This window comes from Pezoporus occidentalis, unplaced genomic scaffold (assembly GCF_034315485.1).
Source record: "Pezoporus occidentalis ecotype Australia unplaced genomic scaffold, CSIRO_AGI_Poc_V1 ctg89, whole genome shotgun sequence".
NCBI classification, from domain to species: domain Eukaryota; kingdom Metazoa; phylum Chordata; class Aves; order Psittaciformes; family Psittacidae; genus Pezoporus; species Pezoporus occidentalis.
In genome coordinates, this window is record NW_026916253.1 from 3,321,768 (window position 1) to 3,348,095 (window position 26,328).

At 38.2% G+C, this 26,328-nt stretch overlaps 1 protein-coding gene across 2 annotated transcripts in view; it reads right to left on the reverse strand.

Moving 5' to 3' along the window:
- Window positions 1-26,328, reverse strand: part of PEPD (peptidase D) — a 141,030-nt gene that overhangs the window by 105,694 nt on the left and 9,008 nt on the right. For both annotated transcript variants that reach the window (XM_062604884.1, XM_062604885.1), the window contains 4 exons: window positions 14,747-14,810; window positions 12,719-12,766; window positions 11,110-11,171; window positions 3,987-4,031 (listed from right to left, as the gene is read on the reverse strand). In XM_062604884.1, the coding sequence (XP_062460868.1) occupies window positions 3,987-4,031; window positions 11,110-11,171; window positions 12,719-12,766; window positions 14,747-14,810 (219 nt within the window). The remainder of the gene's footprint in view (window positions 1-3,986; window positions 4,032-11,109; window positions 11,172-12,718; window positions 12,767-14,746; window positions 14,811-26,328) is intronic.

The following is a 26,328-nucleotide window of genomic DNA, read 5'->3' on the forward strand; positions in this document are numbered from 1 at the left end:
TTCAGCAAGTTTTAACTTGCTAACTGAATTAGTATTGAAGCCAGTAAACATAGTAATGCACACATGCAAAGGATAAGCATTGCAGTACAATTCTGAAAGCCAGCTGCATGAACACCGAAGTTCATCTTAAAACAGTTCAAAAAGATATTAGGGTTTACAACACAGATAAGAAAATCCTCTAAAACCACAAAGCGCATACACCCAACCTTAAGACATTAAGATACAGATTACTTTCCCAGAAGAAACAATATAGCTTTCTATCAAAGTAATGCAAAATACAGAATACACGAAATCTTCCACACAGAGCTACTGAATACCATTTTCATTGGAGTTATAGCAAAATAAAGTATATGCAAGCAGAAAACAATGTATGTTATCTTCTAACACTACAAGTATGGTAAACAGACACTGGTATCCTAAAGCAACAAAAGGGCATTTTTCTAAGTGCTTGTGTAAAAATACTTCCTTCTGACTACTAGGAAGATAATCCGTGTAAGTTTTGACTTTGTCTTCTGTTAGATGACATTTTCTTTTCAAAATGCTGAAATCAATACTTAGAGTACACATTCAGTATCAGATCTGAAACAGAGATGCTGAAATTTACAATTTAAGTGTTTAAATGTGTTTGTAGACACATTCACCCAACTGAAAAAAAAACAAAAGTGAAAACACCCTGCTGCAGTCTTGTCTAAAGTCAGATCCTTTTGGTTTGTATTTAAGTTTGATAGCAAGTGAGAAAATGTTGAGATCTTGAAAAAGGATGAGTAAGCAAGGGAGGCAACAGATCCTTAATCACAAACACTTTGCCCCTTGCCAGTACTGAACCATTTTCCCTGTATTTTATGAGAAGACTACAATACTAGAATAGCCTTCTGTAGTTTACAGTTCTCCCTGGCTGGTTCAGAAAGCTCAGCCATTTCACTTCTTGCTGGCAGCTTTGACAGCATGGTATAGATCGGAGTTTTACTGACAAGTACTGTGGTAAACCAGAGTAGTTCAGAGCTTGTTGAATTTGAAATTATATTCATTCAGGCAAGCACATGCTTTAAATGAAGCAATTTTCTACTCTAGAATATAACCTCCAAAAATTAATCTTCCTAAAAGTAAAATATTCTTAATTCTAAAAATATTATTGCTTTCTAAAGAAAGTTTCCTGGTCAATAACTTTACATTCCAAGGAAATTTTCTACTTTAGGAAGTTTTAATACGCATAGCCTGTCATTCACAAAGTGATTTCACCAGACACTTAAATCCTAACAACCGTCCACAACATACTTCTGACTTAAAATGAAATCCACCAAACTCAATAAAACCTTTTAAAACACTTTTGAATGCACATATGAACTTTGGCTCCACTTAGAATTCCCATTCCTTGAAAGCAAAGTGGAGAGAAGGTACACACCGAGTATTTCTCCCCTGTGAGATCACAGGGAGAACAAAATCAGAATTCCAGCCTGGCACTTGCAATTCACAGAAAAGATTCTCTTCACACCAAGATGAACAGCTCCAAGTGCTGCCTTTCTACAGCGTCAATGCTCCATCTGTCTTAGGACAGATGCATGGACCTCATGTTTCTCCAACTCTGAGTTTCCTGAAGAAGATTTAACACCCGCATTAACGCAAAACACAGAGCAAAAAAGCTTATCAGGTGGCACCTTGGTAAGGTAGATGGAACTAGAATAAAAACTGACTTGGGAATCAGCTTGTGGCCCTAATCCAAAGGCTTCTGCAGCTAAAACTGTCACCTCTCTCCCCGCAGTGCTGTTGTACCTACAGATCAAAGTCTGGAAGTTAGACCAGGCCCTCTTCAGGTCACCTTTCTTGCCCCTTGTCGTTTCCTGCTAACAAGAGTACAAAAAGGCAAACAAACAAGAGGAGCAGGAAAATGACACTGTCAGGTTAAAGATGAAGATGTAGCTCTCTCCTCTGCTTCTCAAACAGCTTGTCAGGTCACTAGGAGAATCCTCCTCTGGCTGCTGGGCACATGATGAGAACTGAAAGTTCCCAATGCCTTAAAAAAACTCACACCATGCCCTACACCAAACCAACAAACTACAGCTCAAGAGCACCCACCTCTGCAAGAAAATAAGACTTTATGAAGAGCTTCTAACCTGACTTATCCTTTCGGTTAGTTTTGTATACCACTGTAGCATGGCATCAGGGGTCTCAGAGCGTGTGTGAAAATTTCTAGATCTTCCCTATCAATATCTGTAATGACAGGAACTTGACTAATTAAACACTAATGATAATAAAAAGCCCAACAAAACCAAACCAAACCAAACCCGGTTTTGCCATGCTCCTCCTTTACCTAATTGTGTTTAATCTGTGCATCTGAAAAGCACATGCCTACACAGCAATTTCCAATCTTGTATTCTGTCTACATTACTCAGCACTTTGCACCTCAAAGGCTCTTGACTCTTAAATTCAGAAATCACTTCTATATGATAAATTCAGAAATCAATTCTGTACGATAACTTCTTTGTTTTGGAAAAGGAAGGTCAAAATTCTCGACGGACAGAACAGGCGTGATTTAAAAATTGGCACCCTGAGATTTCTGTGTTACAAAGCAGCACTGACTTTCCCCCTTCCACTCATCAACAGGATTTGCAAGCAATGAGTCCCACTACTACACATCTCCAGGCCCACCAATGACTCTATAACGCAACTACGTTTAAGCAAAGTTTCCCCTCTTCCCACCTTCCTTTTACAACATTTTTGTGCCATGCCAAGCAATGACAAATAGCTGTAATAACAGAAATGTGACCTACTAAAAATTATACATATTCTGAAATCACATTGATGTTCAAAACATCTCCACAGTTTTCCAACTGGCAATTAGACATAAAGGAAGAGAGCAGACTGTTCTCAGCATATGTGCTAATAATAAACATTAAAAAGAATAATATGTAGTGACACATATTGCAATAAGCTACAACAGTGGTAGTCAAAGTGTATACTCTCATGTTTGTATTTTAAGATTTTTTTATCTGTCTTAACTAAGGATTTGCTTCCTCATTTCTAGATTAATATACTGAAAAAGCTTAGATAAAAACCTAATTCATTAACAAAAATCCACTGTGTTGTTTCTTCAGTTAATTTCCTAAATGGAAAACTAGAAAGCCCTAGTTACAGAGCAATCCCGAGGACAAAGTCAACAATGCTGACCAGAACAGGAAAACTAGTGAAATGCAGTAGCTTTGTAAGCTACTACTATGCTTTGCCACACTCTCTAATTTTGTCTATTCTAGATAGGCTACAGCAGAATTCCCCTAGAAATATAAAGTATAGCTACATTAATAATAATTCAACAGAATTAATGCTTTTATAATAAACTCTAGAGAAGTAATAACACCTTATTAAATATGACCTGTTCAGACAGTTTTGATCGACCTTTGATTTTTGGTTCTAGAATATGAATTATGAATTATCCTCATTCTTTTCTTATTCATACAAATTCATATTTACACGAATGTGACTTAACTCCTAACACATCCTATAAAAATCTATATCCAGACACAATGCTTAAAGAATGATAAATAAATTCTTCACTTTTCAGTGTTTTTACCTGTTTTTACTTCCGTGCATTATTTCCACCCTACAGGGCGAAATCAACTTAAAAGTAAAACCTAGTAAAGTAGGATGCTTCAGCTGAGGAACTGCTCTCTGAAGCAACAGAATCATAGAATAGTTAGTGTAGGAAAGGACCTTAAGATCATCCAGTTCCAACCCCCCTGCCATGGGCAGGGACACCTCGCGCTAAAACATGTCACCCAAGGCTTTGTCCAACCTGGCCTTGAACACCGCCAGGGAGGAAGCATTCACCACTTCTTTGGGCAACCCATTCCAGTGCCTCATCACTTTTCAGTAAAGAACTTCTTCCTTTTGTCTAACCTGAACTTCCCCTGTTTCAGTTTGAAACAGTTATCCCTTGCCCTAACATAAGTATGTTCAACAATACTTAAAGAGAAAGATTTTATGCTACTCACCATTCTGCAATTTCAGGATGAAGGATTTTGTTGTTCACATTAAATCTATACAAAAAAAAGCATCACACAAATATTAAAAAAAAGCCACACAACAGCAGAGACTACATTTTTTTTTTTAACTGTATCTTCTCTGGGGACATGAAAACTTGCGAAAACAAATAATGCGTTGCAATTAATTATAGATCAGTTCAGATCCCAGTAAGCAGAATGCACACATTTGTCTTCACTGTGCAAGTGTTTAATTTTGAAATACATGAGACTAAACCACATATGTAATTTTAAGAATGTGGAGAAACCAGAAGAACAGTATGTTCAGGACACATTCCTTGAACTTCTTTTGACAAAGATAAAATGTTATCACTTCACTGCTATGAGTGTGGGTTGAACCAGATCGACCTCCAGAGGACCCTTCCGAAGTGTTCTGTGATTTTAACTTTGCCCCTTAAAAACCCGTCAGTGAAATTAAACACAGTGAACTGTTAATTTCATCCTTCATTTTATCCTTTCCCATTTTTCTGTGCACAGAATGCGGTATGTGATAAGCTTGCTTGGAGGACTATGAAAATAATCTCTCCTTGTCTTTTTTTACCTAGAGAAGAGCCAAAGCAAAAGTTTTCATTTCATTGTGGCCTCAAACACTTAACTATTTTTCTGTTTACTTTCTGCATTAGCAATTCATGTATTGCTGGAACTAGTTTGAGGCTCTCTAAACAATAACATTACAGTGGCCAACAGAGTAAGAAGCTGAGTAATTAAGAGGAACATAAATAGATTTCCAAGCATTGTTCAAGGGATCTTTTTTTGCTTACAATTTAAATGCCCAAGGGGTGTTCTGCACCAAAGATATTTTTGTCTGACTGCTGGCTCCTCAGTTATGGCATTTAAGAGAATTAAGATGCTCCAAGGCTCCTAACAGATCTTTAGAAGAATGTTATAAGGCAATAATTCATTTTCCCAAATTTTTGAAGGAAAAATTAAACTATTTCAGGTTATTAACCTTTCTTCACACCTCAGAAGGGACCAACAAAAGCACAGATCCAATTAAAAAAAATTTATTTAGAAGTCACTCCTAATTGTACCAGGGTCTTCCTGCATACTCAGATAGCAGGAAAAAAAACAACAACCCTGTGTTTCTCTTTTTCAAAAACACATGCTCATAAACTCATAAAATCCTAACAAGGTAAAGGTTAATAGCTTTGTGTCACTACTCCAGGGTATAAAACAACAACTTATCTCAACATTCAACAAGGACAAGCTGTATGGTACTCAGTATTATGGGTATTAATTAGAAACCACTGGAAAAGCAACACAATACAAAAAGCCACAAGTCACACAACAATGCATCATTATAGAATAAAATTAGTCACTTGGAAACAAGAAAGTCTCATAAAACCAGGGGAAAAAACATTTTTTCAATTTAATCACCACCATCCCAACAACTATTACCTACGTACAATAATGCAGAAATAATTCTGGGATGGAAGCGCCCATTAAACACAAATTTATACAGAAGAAAATATAACAATGATAGACTGTAATCAATCTATACAAATCCTAAAAAAAAAACCAAAAGCCTGAGCTCCTTGTTTGGCCGGAAAACATATCAACTGACACCACGATAGAAAAACAAGACACAGAAGAATTAAGCTGGAGCTGCAACGACGCAAGGACATTCAATAATTGTCATCAGTATGTCAGACAGAAAACAGATCAATGAAGGCAAGCGTATGGAGACACTGCAGCACTGCAGAAAGCTCCAACAGCAGCTCCATGCAAATATGAGAAGTATAAACTATGGTTATTAGGAAGCAACAGAAGAAAATAAAGGGCAGGGAAGAGCAAGTAAAGAAGGCAGCTGACTCAGGCTCTGAAAATTCATGTCCCTCAAGAACCTGACACACTCATTTTAACCACAAGCACAAACAGATGAAACCAAAAGCAAGTCAAATGAACAAACACAAACCTCACAACAGAAGACTGTCTCTCATCTGAGCATTAAATAAATACAAACAAAAAGGAAAAACCTATACACCAGTGTAGACTTGTAATAGGTCGAACAATGCTCTTATACAAAGGAAATTTCAGTCGAGATGTACCATATCTGCTGCAGTCCCTGGATTTTTCCTCTCCTGGCCTTAAATGCTCTTCTTGAGCTGTCTTTGTGCTGCCAGAAATGCAAGTTTTAGTTAATGGCTGGAACCCTCTACTATGTGGCAGCTCCTTAAAATTACAGATGCTGTCAATTATGGAAGTGAATTAAACACACAGAAAGGGGGCAGGATTTGAACAAGAGTGTGTAGGGTAGGGGTAAAGAGGCAGGAGGTTATCAGTCACACACGCAGTTTTATCTCTCACCTGAAAGACAGACTTTCTGATATGATGGCAAGTATAAAACAAGACTTTAGATCTCTGGGACACAGCATCAATTCAGACTTAGAAGAGAACCTCATCTATTTTATGCAGCTTTTTCAGATAAGCCAACAATTAAGGACTGAGTTGTCTCAACCTTGCTTAGCTCGTGATAGCTGTGGGTCCTGTCCGAGTGGCCACAGGGCAACCTGTTTATTACTGCCAGACTTCTAAAACTGACTCAAATTATGCTTCATTTCGGTTACCAACAAGGCAGCTAAACAAAATACACCCTTAAAGTTACTGGTTAAATATCAAGCTCAAGGGGAAGAGCTTGTCATCACCAACACAAGTACACAATGGTGTTTAATTCACACAATTTGTGCACAAAGTCCTGTATAAAATCACCCTACCATGTCCTTCTAGCAGAGTTTTCATCCTGCTAGACAATCATCAACTTACTTTTCAAAAACATGTACTGCCCTAGGGTTAAGGGGATCATGGGGAGCAATCCAATTCTACATTTTTCCGCAATGTGCAAATAGACAACACTTAGATGATGAGACGTGGTCTTGGGGAAGAAAACAAATTGACATTTTGCTACAGCTGCAACCTGTAACGTATTAATGCTCCCATCTAATCAGCACAGAACTAAGAAATGCTACACTGAAAAGCATGTCCAAATTGATTTCATACTCAGTTGTCCTTTTAGCTGCAAGACAATTTCATTAGTTAAAAAAAAAAGTTACAAATCTACACCTCCTGTATAATAAAAGTGCACAAAGAGACCCTATTTTATCAGTTTTATGAATATACTTTGTGTGTACACCCTGAGAAAATTCTAAACATACTCATACACAATATTAGAATTTTCTACTCTTCTCAACATGAGTCTTTCTCCTAACAATGGACCTCACTACACAATAGGGAAGAGGGTTTTTAGATGGTTTTCACTGTCAGACTCAAGAAGTACAATTCTGAGGGAAAGGAATTCACTGAAAAATTGTAAGCATTTAGGTACAATTGCTTACATTATCCATCATTTCCATCAATTGATTCTGAGGATGAAAAACAAACAAATAAAACCAGAACAAAACCAAGCAACACAGCAAGCAAAGACTTATTCAACAGCAGTTTAAAGTATATGACATATTTACAAGTGCTACATAACTGGCACAAGACTGGATTTAGAAAATTCCTGCTCATTTTCCAGTCTGAAAAATGGGTCCATGAATTAGAAAAACCAAAAACCCACCACCGACAGAACTAGCCTTTATTAGCAAACAGAAGTACTTGTCTAGAAAAAAATGCATTGGCACTACTTTAGAAATCTGCCTTCTACATTTTTAGCCACCTGAAGCAAATGGCAGGAAGTCACTTCTGTGGATTTATAACAGCTGCAAACAAAGCTGACCTGAGGGGAGCTACCAGGAACAGCATTAGCAACGGTCCAGCTATCCCGTTGGAAGTCCCTGTCCCAGGCTGCTCCCTTCACGAAACAACGGGATTACCCACTGCTGAGCAGGACAACTTCCCAAGCACCACCATTCTCCATTTTTACAGACAGCAGCAACATACAAGCTTTTTTCTGTACAAGATACTTTGCTGGCAGAGGGTAGATTTACATTAAACATTAGGGATAAGTTCTTCCCAGTGAGGATGCTGAGGAGCTGGCACAGGTTGCCCAGAGCTGTACTGCCCAATCCCTGGCAGTGTTCAAGGCCGGGCTGGACGGGGCTTGGAGCAACCTGGTCTAGTGTAAGGTGTCCCTCCCCATGGCAGGGGGTTGGAACTGTATGAGCTTGAAGGTCCCTTCCAACCCAAACCAGTCTGGGATTCTATATGAAAGAACTATACATAAACTGATGGAAAATATGATGAATTTCAGCATTATGGGCTTTATAATCAGCCTAAAATCAAGTTTGAACGCTGCTACCAGCGCAAAAATAACTCAGGGTTAATCTTCAGGGTGATCAAAGAAATAACCCATTACCACAGTAGTCATTTTGTCTCAAATGGCTACTTATTACAGTGGAAAAATTAATCAAATAGTTTAGGTAATTATGTTCCAGAAGAAGTTCAAGAGGTTTAAAAAGCAAGGCAAGGAATCAAAATCATTAGAGGAAGAAAAAGGCAACTTGTGACAGGAGCAGATGAACAGCCTGCAAAGGGAGCAAGATCCAGCTTTTTCTAGAAATGATACATTATTTCTCCTATTATCCATCACAAACAGAACAACCCAAACAGAAAAACACACCAGGGCAAGTCAGTCTAGGAGAAAATAGACAAATGGGAGCAGGCGAAACAGAAAAGGGCCCTAGCAAGCAAATACATCTTGGCCAGGTAGCCAGAAAGTGGAAACAAACAAAAACCACAGGAATAAGATAACAGCATCATAGCTAGGGCAGAGGACAGAGAGAGCTGACAACTCACAGGCACAGACAGATGGGAGGGAGTGCAGTTTGAAGGAGTCCATTGCTTGATACAAACTCCATGGGTTTAGCCCTCTCAGAAGAAACGAGTACATCCAAAATACACAGAAACAGGCCAGGTTGGATGGGGCTTTGAACAACCTGGTCCAGTGGAAGGCAGGGGGGTGAAACTGCCTTTAAGGCCGCTTCCAACCCAACCCATTATGTGATTCTATGAAATATAAAGGAAATATTTGACATATGAGAGGTGGAGAACCAGGAAAGCAGGAATGCTGAAATTGGTTTGAGTCTGCTTCGAAAACATACAAAATGAACTGGTTTATATACGCAGTTACAAAAATCTGTGGAGAGCAGAGTTTAAAAGGGAGCTCTCCCCCTCCCTTATGCCCTCAATGAGCGATGTTCACTCTCCGCATGCTGCCGCTGGCATGCAGGCCAAGCACGCTCTAACCAGAGACATGACAGCCCCGGAGAAGACAGAAGCAGGAGTCAGGGAGATCCAGGGAAGGCTGGAGTGACAAGTGGTTTGAGGGCACAGTATCTGTCAGAAGAGGGGACTGGATCTTCAGCACATTCAACAACAAAATCAATGCTTGCTCTTCCACACCGAGAGCGTAGGAAGGGAACACACCAATCAGATCTGTCAAAAGCAGCAAGATGAACAACCTGGTGCCAAGGGGTGGAGAGGGATAAGCATTAACCCAGGTCTCAAAAGAGACTAACTAAACTACTAAACAGCTGGAAATCGCCTGTAAAGAAGGGAGAAACCCTTCTCCTGGAGCACAGTGACAGCATGTTTACCACAAACTGTGAACCCACAATAAAATATCATTAATCCCTTTAAGATTTGCAGGAGACATGCTATTAAAATCTCAGATCAAGTGCTAAATGGAGTGGCTTCCTAACTTAATGTTGACTTGTAATAGCATGTGTTACTAATTAAACTCTAGTATTTAGTGAAATTCAGGTGAAAAAGGAGCTTTTTGGTATTTCAAACAGATCTTTGTACATCATTCCCATAAAGAATTAGTGCTGGAGATAATAACTGTTTATATTTCATGTGGAGATGTTTCAGATAAAACCAGAAGTATCGCTCCACACAGATTTTGGAGTTCACCTGCACCTGGAGAGTGTAAGATAAACGAGTATGCACTTGGTCAAAGCAACAGAACATCATACTGCTGTATGTTCATTTAAAACTGCTTGCTTTATTTTGGAATAGTTTATATTTAACTCACCGAGCAGCAGAAGATGCCTAAAAGTCTGAAACCTTGGTCCCCAATATCCCTGACAGACTCATTATGTTTCCATTTAGGTTGTAGAGAACAGTAGGGGAGAACAAAGTAATTATGGAATCAGATTCCAGATTTCAGTTCACCTGACAGGGAGAAAAGATGATCCCAGCAGAAAGCACACTCTTGGACTATACAAACCAGTGCTCAGACTTGCAGCAAATACTGTGCATTACAATCTTCACTGCAGAATTAATATGCTCTCAACAGAGGCAAATGGAGAAAAATGTAGCAGGGTGACTGGGAGTCAAGTATTAAAAAAAAAAAAGACCACCTACTCAACATCTCAGAATAAGTGGGGTTTTTGAACAGGCTTTTTAATGGGGGGAGTGTTTCTTGCCATACACTTGAGCAAAAAATTGAAAATTATCTCATTTGGGGATATTAGAACAGAATTTCATTCAAAATTGAGGCCATCATCTTCACATCCCAGAGCAGGCTGTGATGCACTGTTATTTACTGCCTTTTCAAAACACTGCAAGCAGGAAAACATTTTTACTCCACTCGCAGCCAAACTCCATATAAAGACAACATCAAGGGACACTAAAGGATCACATCTAGGCAGAAAAGTGATCTTTAATTTTTCACCTGTAATGCGACATCTTTTCAGAAGATTGTGCTTACCAGAATCACTAATACCTACCTTAATAATGTACAAGGAAGTCAGTAAGAGAAAGAAGCTCCTCCTAAAGACTAATTTTCCTGAAATCTGAAACCCAAACATTCCAATCCCAGTTGTGGAAATAGAGGCAAAGGGATGGGTTTTTTCTGGATTTAGATACTTAAAGCAAAAACAAACGAAGAGAAACATTGGACAAAGTCAGATATAAAAAAGATTTAAGAAAAAAATACAACACAAAACCAAGCCAAAATCCACTGTATTTCAAGTCATTAGAAACCTGTGAAACATTTTATTCCCAAAGAAGTATTAATATATTTCATCTGCCATTCAACATCCTGTGACTAGGCAAAACATCATTTAACATGAAGTACAAAATGATTTAACATAACCGTGCAACAACTAATGGATAAAAAAGTCTTGTCACTTACTGGCTGATTCCTTCAAAAGAAGCTTCCTTGGTGACATTTCCACTATCAGTATTAACACCATGCTGGGAGGGAAAAGATGAAAAGGACCATGATTCTGAGCTGAACACAAGCATTTAAAACAACAGTATGGGCAGAACCTGACTGCAGTGAGTCTTTAGGAAAAATTATATGTAAGTTTACTTGAATGACTATAATTGAAACCCCAGACTTTCATAGGATACCAACACAGAACTTAGGTTAGGATGTGCTGCTTAGGAGTACGGCAGGCTTTGATTTCTAATTCCCTTACGTCTTGAGAGGGAGTTAGGAGACCTGTATAGTAACAGTGGGCAAGAGAATAACAAATGGACAAATTTTTTTCTAAAGTAATTTCGTTTAAAAATAAATTATTACGCCCTGCCTTGGCAATGCTTATTATTTAAATTTGCATGCTGTTCACCTACAGCTTTCCATTCAAACAAGTAGCATAAGCAAGAGTACTTTGGCTGCTACACAGCAGACGAACACTGTGCCTGGGAAACCCTGTGGAGCAGCATTACAGCTCCATATCTGGAAAGAGACCACAGGAAAGAGGACCAAGTGTCCATTCAGGCAGAAAAAGAAGAGCTCTTCCCTTCTCTGCACACTTCTTCAGTGGGAGGAATTTGGAAGAATCACAGTTCCTTCCTCTCAGCCAAAAATCAGGTTAAAATTCTTCACACAACAGGATGCTCATGAAGTGACAGCTACTAAAGAACTTGATGTGCAGAAATGCACATGAAGAAGTACAAGGTGATCAAATATTCCCTTTCCCACTCATTTCTCTTAAAGAACATGAAAGAAAATGATAAGGTCATCTTTTATATGCCTATGTATACAAATGTAAGTGGAAGAAAGACTGAAAACTTTTTAGGGCCTCTGCTCGTAATGGATGAAGAAATCAGATCTCATGCTATGTGACTGCTTTAAGGAGGGATTTTTTGCCTGGTCATTGATAAATCCAGGAGGTGCCACTGCACTTGCTGTAAGGGAAAGCTCAGTCAGCAAATTATTTCATACAGTTTACAAAACATCTGTCAAGGAAAGCAGCTGGGAGAGAGGTGATGGGGAAGAAGAAACTTGCAGGCTTTAAACCCACTCATTCATCCTCCTACCAGAGAAACAAGCAAGCACCACTCAAAATACTTGGCAGGCATTTGGTATCACCCCCTCCTTCCAGCAGTTGCTCTTACCAACTTCATGCAGGAAAAGCATACCCTGTATCCTTATGGGAATCCCACAGAAAGGCCCTAACATGCTCATGACATGACCAGAACAGCATAAAACATAAAAGGAGTTTGCAGTCATTGTACACAGGCTGGAGGATAGCATCGGCGATGATAGATAGGCTTGTCATGTTTTACCAGAAAACAAATAAAGCTTTTGGCAGCAAGAATATAGACTGGAAGGCCCAAGGTTACAAATTTCGAGATCGTGAAGGAGCCAGAAGTCTAGATGACTATACACAGGTGGCCTCAAATTTGGCAAAGATGGGGAGGAAGACATTTTGAATAACAGTTCGAAGAAGTGCTGAATAATCTGATCTCCTCATTCAAAAACATGAACAGTTATTATTCAGAATATGACTCACCAAAGTAAGAAGCACAGAAGGGTTCTTCGAAGCCAAAACACTGGATATCTAAAAAGAAATTTTATATTGCTATTAATTTATTTTTTTTCTTCCTCAGAATCACGCTGATAACACTTTCATGAACATGTGCTGTATACAAAGTAAACAAGCTGCAAAGACAAAAACGCTCCTCTGGTATCTTTCAGATATTGAAGTATTACCTGAGAAATGCAACATGTCAGCAGATCACAAAACATTTAGACAGAAATGCAGTGCCTAAATTGATGGTGTCCTTTGAACACATAAATACCAACTAGAACTTAAAATTAAGTCTACTGTCATCACTCAGACAACAGAGGAAATATGAGCCAAAAAGCTGTAAAGTCACACAGAAATAGTAAGAAACAAGGTACTATATCCTCAATGTAGTAGTACCTATAAAACACACATGCATTAATATTAGTATGCTACAATGTGCTAAATACTTAGTAATAAGTATTTACTGTTACTCTCACTGGTCACCTTTTGCTAATACTTCTATCAGGCTCCTTCAGTATCTTTCAAACATTTACAAACTAAGAACAAGATCACTGGGCTTGTAGAGAAGTAGGCTCTCAGAGCAGCTGCAGAAAGGTGGACACTGAATTACACATTTCTTCAGGCAATGAACAGATGACATCATTCCATGGTGCACAGTCCATGAAATTTTAAAACAGCTTAATAGCATACTAATAATATTAACGAAAGAAAACATGTGGCAGTGAGGTTCAAAAATACCAATTCTACTTTTTTCTTTTCCTCCCCATGAAGTATCAGGATCACACACTTACACAAGTTGGTCATTTGTTGACATAAAACTCTCCTGTAAATAAGGCCCCCAGCGTCCTAATGGTAGAAACCCAACTCCTTAGCAAACTGGGCAAAAGTTATAGGAAGCTGAACAGCTTCTGAATTCAATACATGCAGTTCAGGTGGAAAGCAGCCTTTATGCTCGGACAGTTTACTGGTCCCCACAGAGGTTTTTAAGCAGTAAGCAAGTAGATAACAGAACTGCAGTATAGGCATCAGTTGACAAAAAGTGACCCAAAACAACCAAGGTGATCCAAAATAAAAGTGATTTTTAAAAATAAATCATGTATTTTCCACTTGCAATTTTCAGCGTCTGACAGATAAGCATTGGAGCACCTGCGTTGTACATGACACACACGTCAAAAAGCAATGTCTCCACAGCTTCCTTCACCCCAGGCTACTGAAATACGGGATCAAACTTCACTTCATAGCTGGACTCATTATGAAAATGAAGTGAAACATCCTTGCAGCTGACGAAAGCAGAATTTTTGGTCTGGTGTGTCAGAGTTAGTGCTCTGCAGGGACAGAAGTATCAGAGTCTTCCTTTTCAACCTGCTCTCTATGAAAATCACCCACAGAGTTTAGCAGGAAAACTGTCCTCACCCTGCTGTGCTTTCCTACCAAAGAAAAGACAACTGGACAGGTGGGTAAGTATACAAACATCTGCTCAGAAATGAAATGAGAAACCTACCTAAGCAGGTCACACTTGTATTTTAAAAAATGAACATATTTGCTTATTCAAATATTAGACTGATTCAACATAAACTAAGAGTAAGGCAGACAGCCTTTCTTCACAGCTCTTTGGAGTCATAAAATAAATGTCAGCTCCTAAGTCAGAGCTAGGACATGCAATGTCGCTGACAGCAATCTTGTCAAATCTCTAAGGCATTGCAAAAAATGTATTTAACAACATGTTTCTGTTGGGTAAATTTGCAGACTGACAGGTCTCACAATGCAAAAAACATGAGACCATTTTTTGATTAAGACTTTAGTGTTCAGCTCAAAACGGCAGTCTTTAAAGAAAAGGAAAAATAATAAATGACAAGTGCTTTAATAGAATGAAGGACCATTTCCAGTAACTCAGAGGGGGGAAAGTCCCACCAAATCAGGAGATATCCAGTAAACAGAGTACTAAAGCAATCATTGCCATGTATTGATTTTCTATTCACAGAAAAATATTCAGACACACAGAGAACTCACCTCATTCACGTAGTGGACTTCATCCACAGCGTATTTTTTCTTGAAGAATTCAGGGGGATGAATCCTTTGGAAAACAACAAAAAAGAAATGTTTGGGATTAGCTTTATTGTTTGTTGTAGTTTAACTGTTACATTTAATAAGGCCACAGACAAAGAAATAATATCCTCTACTATCACAACAGAATCAGATATGAGGAATGTTTTAATAATATTATCCTTGACCCCATTTCTCAAAATAGGAGATTACACAGGAAGTTGCCACGGCTACAAAAATCAGTGTGCTTTAATCCAGTCCATGGATACTTAGATTTCATGGTCTCCTCTGGAATTAAAGGGCTTTTTTTCCCCCCATTCATTCTACACAAGCCAATTTTTTTAAAGATTTTTGCTATTTATACACAACTTTCCAACTCACCAGACACTGGAAGGATGTGGGATAGTAAAAGAGTGGTGTTATATTCAAAGAATGAATGAAACACTAATTTTGTACCTGATTTTCTCTGATTACAATCCTTACCCATCCCCTGCAACTGAAACAAACGCATTCAACGTAATTGTGAAATTGTAATCTCAAGAGAAAAAAATTAAAAAAACCCACTCAGCTTATATCATTCCACAGAGTAACAAAAACAGAAGAAAAATGTGGCTGGAAGAGCTGGAATTTGGAGGATCCCCTGCATTTTGCTTTCTGAGTCACAGCAGGAGAGCAAAAGATGTGTATGCAGGACCAAACCTTCAGTTTTTTAAACTACAAGAACCCAAGACCAACTGGAGAAAGAATAAACTAAGCTGGAGAGTGAAGAAAATTTCTAACCCTTGCAGTGAGGAAGAGTAGAAGTCGTGAGACAATGAGCTCAGCATCTTTAGAAGGCTCCACAACAAAGACCTGTGCCATTGCTGCCTGCAGTACCTGGTGGCCAGAGGTCTGATTTACATCATTTTTTCAATCTTGTGCACCCATTTTTTATTTTACATTCCTTTATACTCCAAACAGCACTGGGCTGAGGCATGAACAACAACATGGAAGCACTTATGGTGCTCTCAAGTAGTAAATTACAGATTTTTTTTTTTTAGAATTTATTTATCTGTGAAAGTACTACTCAAAAGTAACACAAGAATACCTCATAGTATGTTCCCTTTTGCAACGCTCCTTTTGTGGACTCTTCCCATCAGTGTTGGAGATTTCAAAGCAATTATCATTTATCTTCTCTCCCTGGCTGATTTCACATATAATTTAAAAAAAATCACTATATCCTCTTATCTTTCTATACCTTGTATTTTATAGTTCCCTTATGTCCAACTTTTGCATAATCTGTTTCTCCTACAGGCATCGTTTCCTCTCCTTCATTCCTCATACACTGAAGTGCTTTAATATTCCAGAAATATTACAAACAGATTTAGCATTTTCCATTTTTGTTCCCTTTTACAGTTTCAGCTAATTCATCTGGTATCAGAAGAATCCCCACTGTAAAACCAGCTAATTTATGGGCAAGAGTAATTTATGGTAACGTACGCTCTTTAGAGCAATACCTCCAAAACACCATTTACAATTAACTGCATTGTTTGAATTGAGGAACTGCTTCTTGTAAATATTTCTTAGAAGTATGCACAAAAATGTGCTGGATTTTATTCACTTCATTTAATGCAGTTGAAGTAGGAGTAGTTCTCATTTTCCAAAAGGCCAATAAGAAAACTTTTTTTCACAAGCTATTTTTCAACTTTTTGTTTTGGTTAGTTGCTTTCCTACCATTGTGTGGTCTACAGCACACTGATGATGATTTAATTCTCTGGTTAGGGTTTAATATTAATCCATTATTAATTCCACTCTGGATGTAATCCCTCCAACACCTCTTATGTATACAATCACTCTTTTGAGGAACAAAAGTAGCTCATCATCCTTTCAAGGCTGTGGATTTTTTCTCTACTTTGAGAGAAAGAAAATAGCAGTTTCCCACAATCCTCCGTCCTCTCTCTCTGTTGTTAAACTAGGTCATCTTCCAGGTACTTTTGACTCTTCCAGACCCAGTGACAAGCCATCACATTTCCCAGATGTACACCTCCTTCCTGGTCTTGTTCTTCCTACCTTGCTCAGAAGTCAGCAAGACTTTTAGTACGAAGTACAGCACAAGACTTCTCAGCTCCTCTCTGAAGCACTGAGAGCTCTGCCTCGCTTCTTCAGGCACTCTGCACCTCTGACTATACAGTAAAATCAGTTCACATACACTTCCAACAAACTACTATCCCCTACCCATCCCACAGGAGCCACAATACTGCAGTGCTGAAGCTACCCCTCCCACTGGGAAGATTTCTGCAGAGATCTACTCTATTGCAGAACAATACAGGTAAACAGAAAAAGTGCGCATAGAAGCCTACACTAGACTGGAAAAATTCTGTGCTGCACAGACCAAAAAGTAGCGTAGAGGCAAAACAGAAGCTCAGGGAGAAAGAGGAGAAAAGATGATTCTCATTGACACTTTTCCATATTCTCTCCAGCCTCTTACTTTTTTTTCCTCAGTTTAGCAGGGATCTATGAGAGGTTATTATGTGCCAACACCATAGGTACTGTAAAAAAGTCCCAGTGCAGAGTTCCTTAGCAGATACAGGGCTCAGTATTCATTTTCACTTAATTTAGATGTAAAAGAGGCTGAGGTCTAGCACTGACCATCACTGCCACAAGAATGGTACCTTTCACACTCACTGGCATCATGAAAATTATATTCAGTTATACTAATTTCAAGTACATCTGATACTTCACAGAGATGAGTGCTTCTCCCTACAAATGACAGGTAGGATAAGTTAATTGGTTACAATTTTTTGTAATTTTGGCTTTGTCTTTTGTAATGCTGCTATGGGCTGCCAGTTTCAAAATTCTGATTAATCACTGCAGAGACTACACACAAAAAAAAAAACAGTGCAAGTCATAAATTAATTAGAAGGATTACCCAAGTGGAAGATATGATCCCAGATATTGCTGCATCATGTTATTCCTTACCTATCAAAAAAAAAAAAACCAAAACCACTTTTGTAAACAGATGTGAACAGAAACAATGGCATCATTTTCGCAGGTTTTGGGGTGGACGTGTAAAAACTTTAGATTCCCTGGCAACATGTATTAGCAAAAACCTAAAGAGATAATGCACTGCCATCCTAAAAAGCTCAATATCCTTCCCCTGTAATTTTATATTCCCGTCAAGCAAATAGCAGGGTTTGTTAGAAATGTCAACAGTATTATGCCCAAGTATATATGCTCAAGAGGCTAGGCAAAAATCTGGCACCTCATAGTTTATGGCCATTAGAAAGAAGACAGGAGAGTCCAGAACTTCTATTTATTTACAATACAGTCCTCATTTTTTCCACCAAAGGATCCCTTAAACAAGAGAGTGTCTCTAGTTCACCACTTAAAACACATCACAATTTCCAGTCCAATGAAAAAGTTTGAAGTTATTTTGGGTTAAACATTAAAGCTGTTAATATTCTGCTGATGCCTCCTACATAACTCTTTCCTCTTCCATTTTCTTTTAAGCAATCTAGTTCACCTACTTCGTTTCTTACTCTCAAGATCTTCACAGCAACTGGGAAACACTGAAGACAGTGTAAAGATGTGAGGCTACATTTTAAAGAGAAGATCTGAATTCTGATGTGCAGTCTCATTTTAACAGCTAAGGTTTTATTAAAGCACCAAATATTGAAGATCCAACTTTCAATCATAGCAAGTGACAACTTTATTATAAACAAAATTCTACTGAGGTAGCACTGGGAAAAAGAGGAGGAGGAGCTGGAGCAGTACTTCTACTACAAAAATACAGTATGAAACATTAAGGCAGACAGTAAAATAAGACACCAAGTTAGCTGCACCTCATTTCTCTTACATACCAATCAAACAGGAAAACCACCAGTGCAGTATTAAAAACTAGTAACCAGGAGCCCCAGTTAGTCGATCAGCTTACTGAAATCTTCCAAGTTTATTCTGAAATTTTCCATTTGGTTTCACTAAATTTACAATGGTATATGATGGCATTTTTAAAAAACAAGATGCTTCACCAAAACATAACCTCATCACATCAGCAACAATTTTGACAGACCACAGTATTACGACTGGCTCCACTTAAGGGTCAATCCTTCTAACATGAATGTAATACTGACTCCTTTGTTTATCCATCGGTAAAATGAACAGCTCTGATAGCCTACCTGTAAGTACACAAAGAAAACCCTATTTTTAAGCTTTTATATAGTTAGACAACCTCAGTTTCTTTCCAATATTTTATTAACCATGTTGTGTTTCCACTTGAAACCCAATAAAAACTTGGTTTCATAGTCTAAAACCATTTAAAACCTGTTGTTCATTACATTGCACAAGAATTCGTAACAGCAAACCTTAAGAGATTTGTACAAATTTGACATTGCCGTAAGAATTCCATTAAGCAACATTTCTTTGTATTCTAAAGCACTCTGGAGCAATAGCCTCATAATACCAACACGATAAAAGAGTGTTCTAGTTTTCAGAACTGCATTCAGAAGAGAAGTACAAATGAAATGGATCTAAATCACAAGTGCCAAAGAAATGCCAACTGCTAATATATTTGCAACCTAATTGGTGATATACATTCACAGGTATATGTTGCTTTCATTTGCATCTAAACGTTCTTCCAGACAACCTTTAATATATGTAATAACTTATTCCTACCGGTCACTTTGTACTTGCATTTCTAAATGCTTCTAGGACAGATATTCCGTTTTTAGCTTTTACAGTAGATCAGCTTTAAAATGAAATTCAGTTTTCCTGAAGTAGTCCAATTTAGCTTTTCTTCAGCATTTCAGTTGGAGTTTGTCATTCAAGATTACTTGTTTTACTGCATAGCCTAGAATGTAAAACTATTCCTGTTGGAAGAAAATATTCTTAATGGTATGTTCATTACAAAAATTTGAGAAATTCTAGTTAGGACTTATTTCAAAACATATAAAAGAAAGCAATAGGTGTATCCTAACATAAGCTCTGATGCGAGGTAACCATTCTCCAGCCAAAGGAAATACTAAGTTAATAACACAGCACAGACATTAGAACAGGCACTATGATCACAAACGCTATCAGTGAATAGACATTAGGGACAAATAATGAGGATCACCTGCAATTCCTAAGCACTGAATCTGACTTTAGCCAAAAAACAACAGTATTAACTTTTTTTTTTTAAGTATTAGTAGGAACCTCTAAATGAAAGTCAACACCATTTTGATGATCTCTTATTCGCATGTCAGGGAGGAAGACAGCAAGTACTGACACAAAGCAAGACATGCCATACTAAAAACTATATCCTGCAATTAAAATACAGATGCACAAGTCTTGTCCACTAACTATCTTTCAGATCCACAGCTCCTGACAGTTACCAGAAAGTGATGTTCTTAGGAGCAGTAACTATAGACAAGAATTAACAAAGCTGGAACAAACAGGCAAATATCAAAGACACAAACCATGAGAAAATCTAAAGCAAAAAGGTTTCTAAACAATAATGTTCAGGGTACAGTGCTTTCTTAAAAGGTCCTAAGAGTATTATTGCCTAAAGTGCATGAGAAACTGTTCAAGATCATAGCACAAAATCAAAGAGGTAGATTCTTCATGCAGCAAGACAGAACACCAAAACCTAGCAAACTACACATTAAAGCTTCCTCCTTTACATGGATGTAGCCATATTGCTTCCTCCGTTCCACCCTTTCGCATTCAGAGGAACAGACATAAAACACCACTTTATGGCAAATTCACTTTGTTTTGAGCAAATAGTCTCTACTAAGCAAAGTAAATGCCTACATTAGCCTGCACATAGGGCCTGAACTTGGCACAGCAGCATGCCTGTATTTCCAGACAGCAAATCCCTGCGTGAATTACATCGCATTTATCTTCACTTGCATGAGGGGAAACACATGTATAAGGATTAAACTGAACAAACATAGTCAACAGCAACTGAAGTTCTACACAGTCAACAAGTCATTTCTCAGGACTTGCTTAAAACAGTGAAAGTTTCAGTGAGACTGCATACAAACAATAAGAACCCTGGCAAAAATTAAAGCATAAGAATAGAAATAAAACAGCAAAGCACAAAGAGCTGAAGAAAGAAAAGGGGATACTAAAGCTGTTTTTTAACACTGTCAGAGATTCACCAATAAACTCCCTCCTCATTACAATGCATCAAGTTAACATATGGCAAAGCATTAACCAAATAAGACAGTGTCAAGAACTGGTAGGAAGAACACCACAGGGGGCTTTAAAAGATACCCACAGATGTTCCTGACTTTGTCCAAAAAAATGCAATCCCCTATACACCCAAAAGGAATTTCACTATCTCAAATAAGAAGATTAAGAGGCATCAAGCTAGAGTTAAAACAAAAAAATTCTAATGGTATCACAGGCAGTCTCCAGCAATGTTTTGACTACCTTAACACCATTCTCTTTCCACATTTGCACAGATTCCTGGTTTATCCTTTGAAGGACAGAAATACCTGCATACACAGAAATTCAGACTCCCTGATCCTTTTATCAGTCCAGAGCAAGACGGATTTTGAGAAAATAACAGAATTTAAAAGAAACCGAAGATTAAGACTCAAGCTGATATGACTTGAAGAGGTAACCAGGGCTGTAACTGAAGCCATATTTAGCAGAGGGATGAAACAGTAGAGTCCACATGCATGATGCTGGACACAGGATGCTGGGTGCATGATACCAGACTTCCCAGTGCCTCTACACACAGGCTATACAGAAGCAGAATAACGATGAACAACATACAGACTACCGGACTTACGAAAACAGAAATAATGTATTGAGGAGACTGGCATGGTTCTTGCGAATAAAAGACAAGCTCTGAACTACCATTTCAACTACTTCAAATATTCAGTCTCACTCCTCCTGCTCAGCTATTCCCACTGCAGGCATTCCCAAAAGATGAAAAGTTCTTTAGGCTTTCTATAAATTCTACCTCAAGAGGCAATGCCTCAATTAGACATTTAAGAGATACTACCAAGAGCTACCTAAAATCACAGAACACTTGCTATTGGTAACCTTTGCTTTATTTCTCTTTGCAAATAACACTTTTTCTTGGAGGTAAGGGCTCTATAAAGCTACAGAAAAAAAAAAAAAATGTAACAAAGGAAATGTTTATACACTGAAATCCCTGAAAAATTTCTTGTAGTGTAAGACTGCTGACAAATGCTCATTAGAAAACTCTCTTCCCCAAAAAAAAGGGCACAAGATGAATTATAATGATTAAAAGTGTAAGTATAATTTCTAGGTCACTATATAACATTCAAACTTTGGTCTCAATTCATGCTTCCTAACTGAAAAAGTTACATACTGAATCTGTCAATAGCAGATGTTCTGCTTTTACTTTGAAAAAATTCTTATACTGGGGGAAAACAAGCAATATTTTATGTCCCACACATAAAAGTACTACAGCAAGCTCTGGAATGTGTGCGACATGTCCCACACCTTCCATATTAATTGGTAACAGCATCAAAGAAAGCTATACTGTTGTTTACAGCACCATTACGATGACCTGTACAGCTTTAAGAAGGGGATGATAATAACCCCATCCTACAACTTGTAAAGAAAACTAAACAATAAATTAACTTGCCACAACAACGCATTGGGCAGAAAGAAAAGGCATGACCTACCCATGCAAACAGTGCTGGACCCACCATGGCACTTTGCTCTGTAACACAAGAAGTATTCGGCATGCCCCAGGACTTGGGTTGAGGCCATGCTCTGACACCCAGAGCTCCAGCAGGTACACAGGCAAATAGATGCACAGCAAGTAAAACACAATCTGCCCAGTTTTCACTCACATTTAGCTTTCAAGAAGCATTAATATTGATTGCACTTTTCCCTATCCTATTTTAACCAAACAACTGTTTTTTTTTTCCCTCTTCGTATGTTTCTGAACTGAAAAAGCACCCAGAGAGTCCTTCCTGAACATACAGACAGCCCAGGCCGCAGGGAATGAAAAACCTAAAGAAAATGGTTAATATCAAGAGCTGAAAACATGGAATTCTAGAAGTGCAAGAGAGGCACACTGTAGGTATTTCACTTGGGAGTTTTCTCACTAAAGTGCCTTCACAAATCCAGGCTGACAAGCTGAGAGCTCTGCACTCAAGCTGGGCAGTTGCACAGCAGAAGGCAGTGTGGAGATGCAGAGCTTTGTTGGAGCACTGCTGGAAAATCGCTGTGGGCATTTCTTTTGCTGCAGCCTACCTTCCTAACAACAGCAGCTGAGTCCTTGGAGGAAAATCATGTGGCACACCTGATCAAAAGAAAACTTGGATTCTCTGGTAAATCAAAATGTTATTGGGAGTTTATAGCACTGAAGTTGATGTTCCTGCTAGCACATTAAACAAAGTATAAAATAAGAAATGCCTGGTGGGGGTTATCACCATTCCCTGTCATACCACAGGAATCAGACATGCGCAGGCAAGACTTAAACTTTCTCATGCTGTGGTTTGAAGCCACATCAAGATGTTAAAAAACCTCTAATGCAGCACTGTCAAGCAGATTTACTTAGTGCTGGTTTCATTTCTCAGTACACCCAAATCAAAAAGAAGAGGAAACAGAAGCACTTTCATACCTAGCAAACCACCAACTTGTGCATCCAGTTAAAGGTGCGTGCTGGCAGAGACTGCAAATCAATGGACTGGTATAAATTACTATTATTGTTTAAAACATTCTCAACAAGAAATACAAGGAAACCTAAGCACCTGGAAAGCAAAGATTTATAAAAATAATTGCTAAAAGTAAAACTCGTAGAAACAATACACATTCATCCTGGAGCAGCAAAGCTCATGCACAGTTAGAATACTGAGACAATGACTAAACTAGGACAAATGACTAATCATTTGAGAAGTCGGAGCATTCAAGCAGCACCGTTTAGAGAAAACCAACCATGTGTACAGTGGCAAGAGCAATCCAGACACTAATTATTCTGTAAAAGTAATTTTTACCCATAGAGAAATTAGGTAATAAATCAATGGGAGACAGAAATGGAAATCACTGTACTACAGAGAACTGGAATCATGGAAAATAAGCAGCACAGACAACTAGACAAGTAAGTCTAGTCAATCAAAAGCAACCAGCTTTATTGTAGAGTTTCAAAAGGACTGGATGAAGGGTGAAGTAACCGATGTACTATCTGAATAATAGTAAAACATTTGATAAAAATCTCTCTCAAGACTGTTACTTTCCAAAATCAACTGAAATTTGCCTGGACAGGAACACTACAATGTGACCTGAAACCCAATTACTAGTCATAATAAAAAAGTGAAAAGCCTGAAGCAGAAAATAAAAATAAATAAAGAGATAAAAAGATGAGCTTTTCAAGGGCTGGGAAACCCTCCAACCACCACACTGAAAAGTGCTGTATCCATTTAGACTGATGTTCTCAGAAGTTAAAGTGATAAACAGCAATGGACTGAAGTCTTGACTAGTGGGGTACTGCAAAGACTGCAATTAGTTCTGATGCTATTCACAACCAGAAACAGGACATGAATATGTTCATGAGATCCACAGATGGCATTTGCCGGTAGCAACAAACTTTGCAGATAAATTGCAATTGCCAGTTGGTACATGTGGTTTAACTCCAGCCAGCAACTAAGCACCATGCTGCCACTCACTCACACCCCTCTACCCTGAACCCCAGTGGGATGGGGAGAAGAATCAGAACAAAGGCAAAGCCCATGGGCTGAGATAAGAACAGATTAATAATTGAAATAAAGTAAAAAATAACAATAATGATAATAATAATAATAGAAAATAAAAAGAGAGGTATAAAACTCAAGAGAGACAAGAGATGCACAACACAACTGCTCACCACTCACTCAGCCAATCACAGATCAGTGACTTTTGGACAACTCCCCCACTTTCTATACTAGGCATGACTTCCTGTGGTATGGATTATCCCTTTGGCTAGTTCAGGTCAGGTGTCCTGGTCATGCCTTTCATCACTGCAAAGCCTGGGACACAGAAAAGTCCTTGATTTAGCTTAAACACTATGGAGCAACACCTAAAACATAAGTGTGTTATCAACGTAATTCTCAGACTAAAGCCAAAACACAGCACTGCACTAGAAATGACAGACATGGAAAAAGAAAACATCAAATGTGTTTCATTTTAGAGAAAAAATGATGAGAAAAAATACAAGGGGATGGCATGACGTATCAGTTCAGATGGTAAAACCAAAGACTATCTGAATACACAGGTCCATGCTATGGAGAAGAGGAACTGTATGCACCACATCAACAAAACTCATTTAGAAATATCACATACTTCTGCAACTTTTCCAAAGGCAGTGAAACTTCTCAGCTTTGCTGAAGTCAGTCAAGTTTAATCACCAAAAACCAAAGGTTAATTTTGGTTGTAACCTACTTATAAAATTATGACAATGCTTAAGAAGCTCCCTCATCAGGTCATTGAGAAAACATTAACATTTGCAAAGGATTTCACTGCGCTTTATTACAGCTCCAAAGTGCCACACCAAGGTTCAACTTTGCAAATACAGATAGTTTCCAATCAAGTAAGTGGAAAAAAAACATTACTTACAGTGGATGCAATGCTAGATTAATGTTGTTATACTTACTAATCAGCCATCAGGGCTTCAAAGAAAACACAGGAAATTGCACATAAATATTGCTCTGTCCCATTTAATATGTATTTCTAAAGTTAAAGCATGAAAGCGTTAAATATTTTTGTTTTCCATCAAAACCACTCTTTATGTGGCAAGGCAATTAAGTTATTTTGGCATCCGCTCCACACAAAGCAGCTGCTGTACAGTATGTTTTACTTTATAAAATATCTTTAATCAGCACACTGACTAGTTCTGCCATTTAGAATTAAGGAGATAAATGGCAGGTGCAGCATTAATTAGTGAAATTGAAGTCTCTGTGTAAGACATGTACTCATACCAACTTAGTGCTTCCGAGGAATAGAAATGATTGCTAACAGCTTTGCACCACAAAATTGACTAGGTAAGAACATGCCAAAAAAAAGAGAGGCATTTACAGTTACGTTTCTGAAGCTTTACAATCTTGTATTACCAGATTCATTTCCCAAACTCTTCCTCCAGGAGCAGGAATAGAAAAATACTTCAGGAGGCCAAGAGTAAGCCATCCTGTGAGAGTCTTTGTTTCTGCCTTACAATCAACAGGAGCAGGGAGCAGAGGTAAAGATTAAGAGATAGGCAAAGTTAGCTGAAAAGATTTTCCCAACCAGCAACTAAGAAATGGGCTAGACCAACATTTGCAGAAATGCCCACACTCACAATTTAAAAACAGAGAGACTGTTTTTGCAATCCCCTCCCAACACTTAGGTAGGACTCAAAGTCCTACAATTACCCTCCTAACAATTCTGCGATTGCCATCATAAAAGCTTGTGGGGTTTTCTGAGAATGTCCACAGTCTTTGACTAAAATTAAATCTCTCCTTCCTTTTAAAATTGCAGAGGATATTTTGGCTTTAAGGATTTCTGAAAGGTAGCCTTCCAGCTATTTACAAATCTTTAGAGGACCCACATTCAGCAAGAAGTCAGACAAGATAAATAATACTTCTGAAGATGTG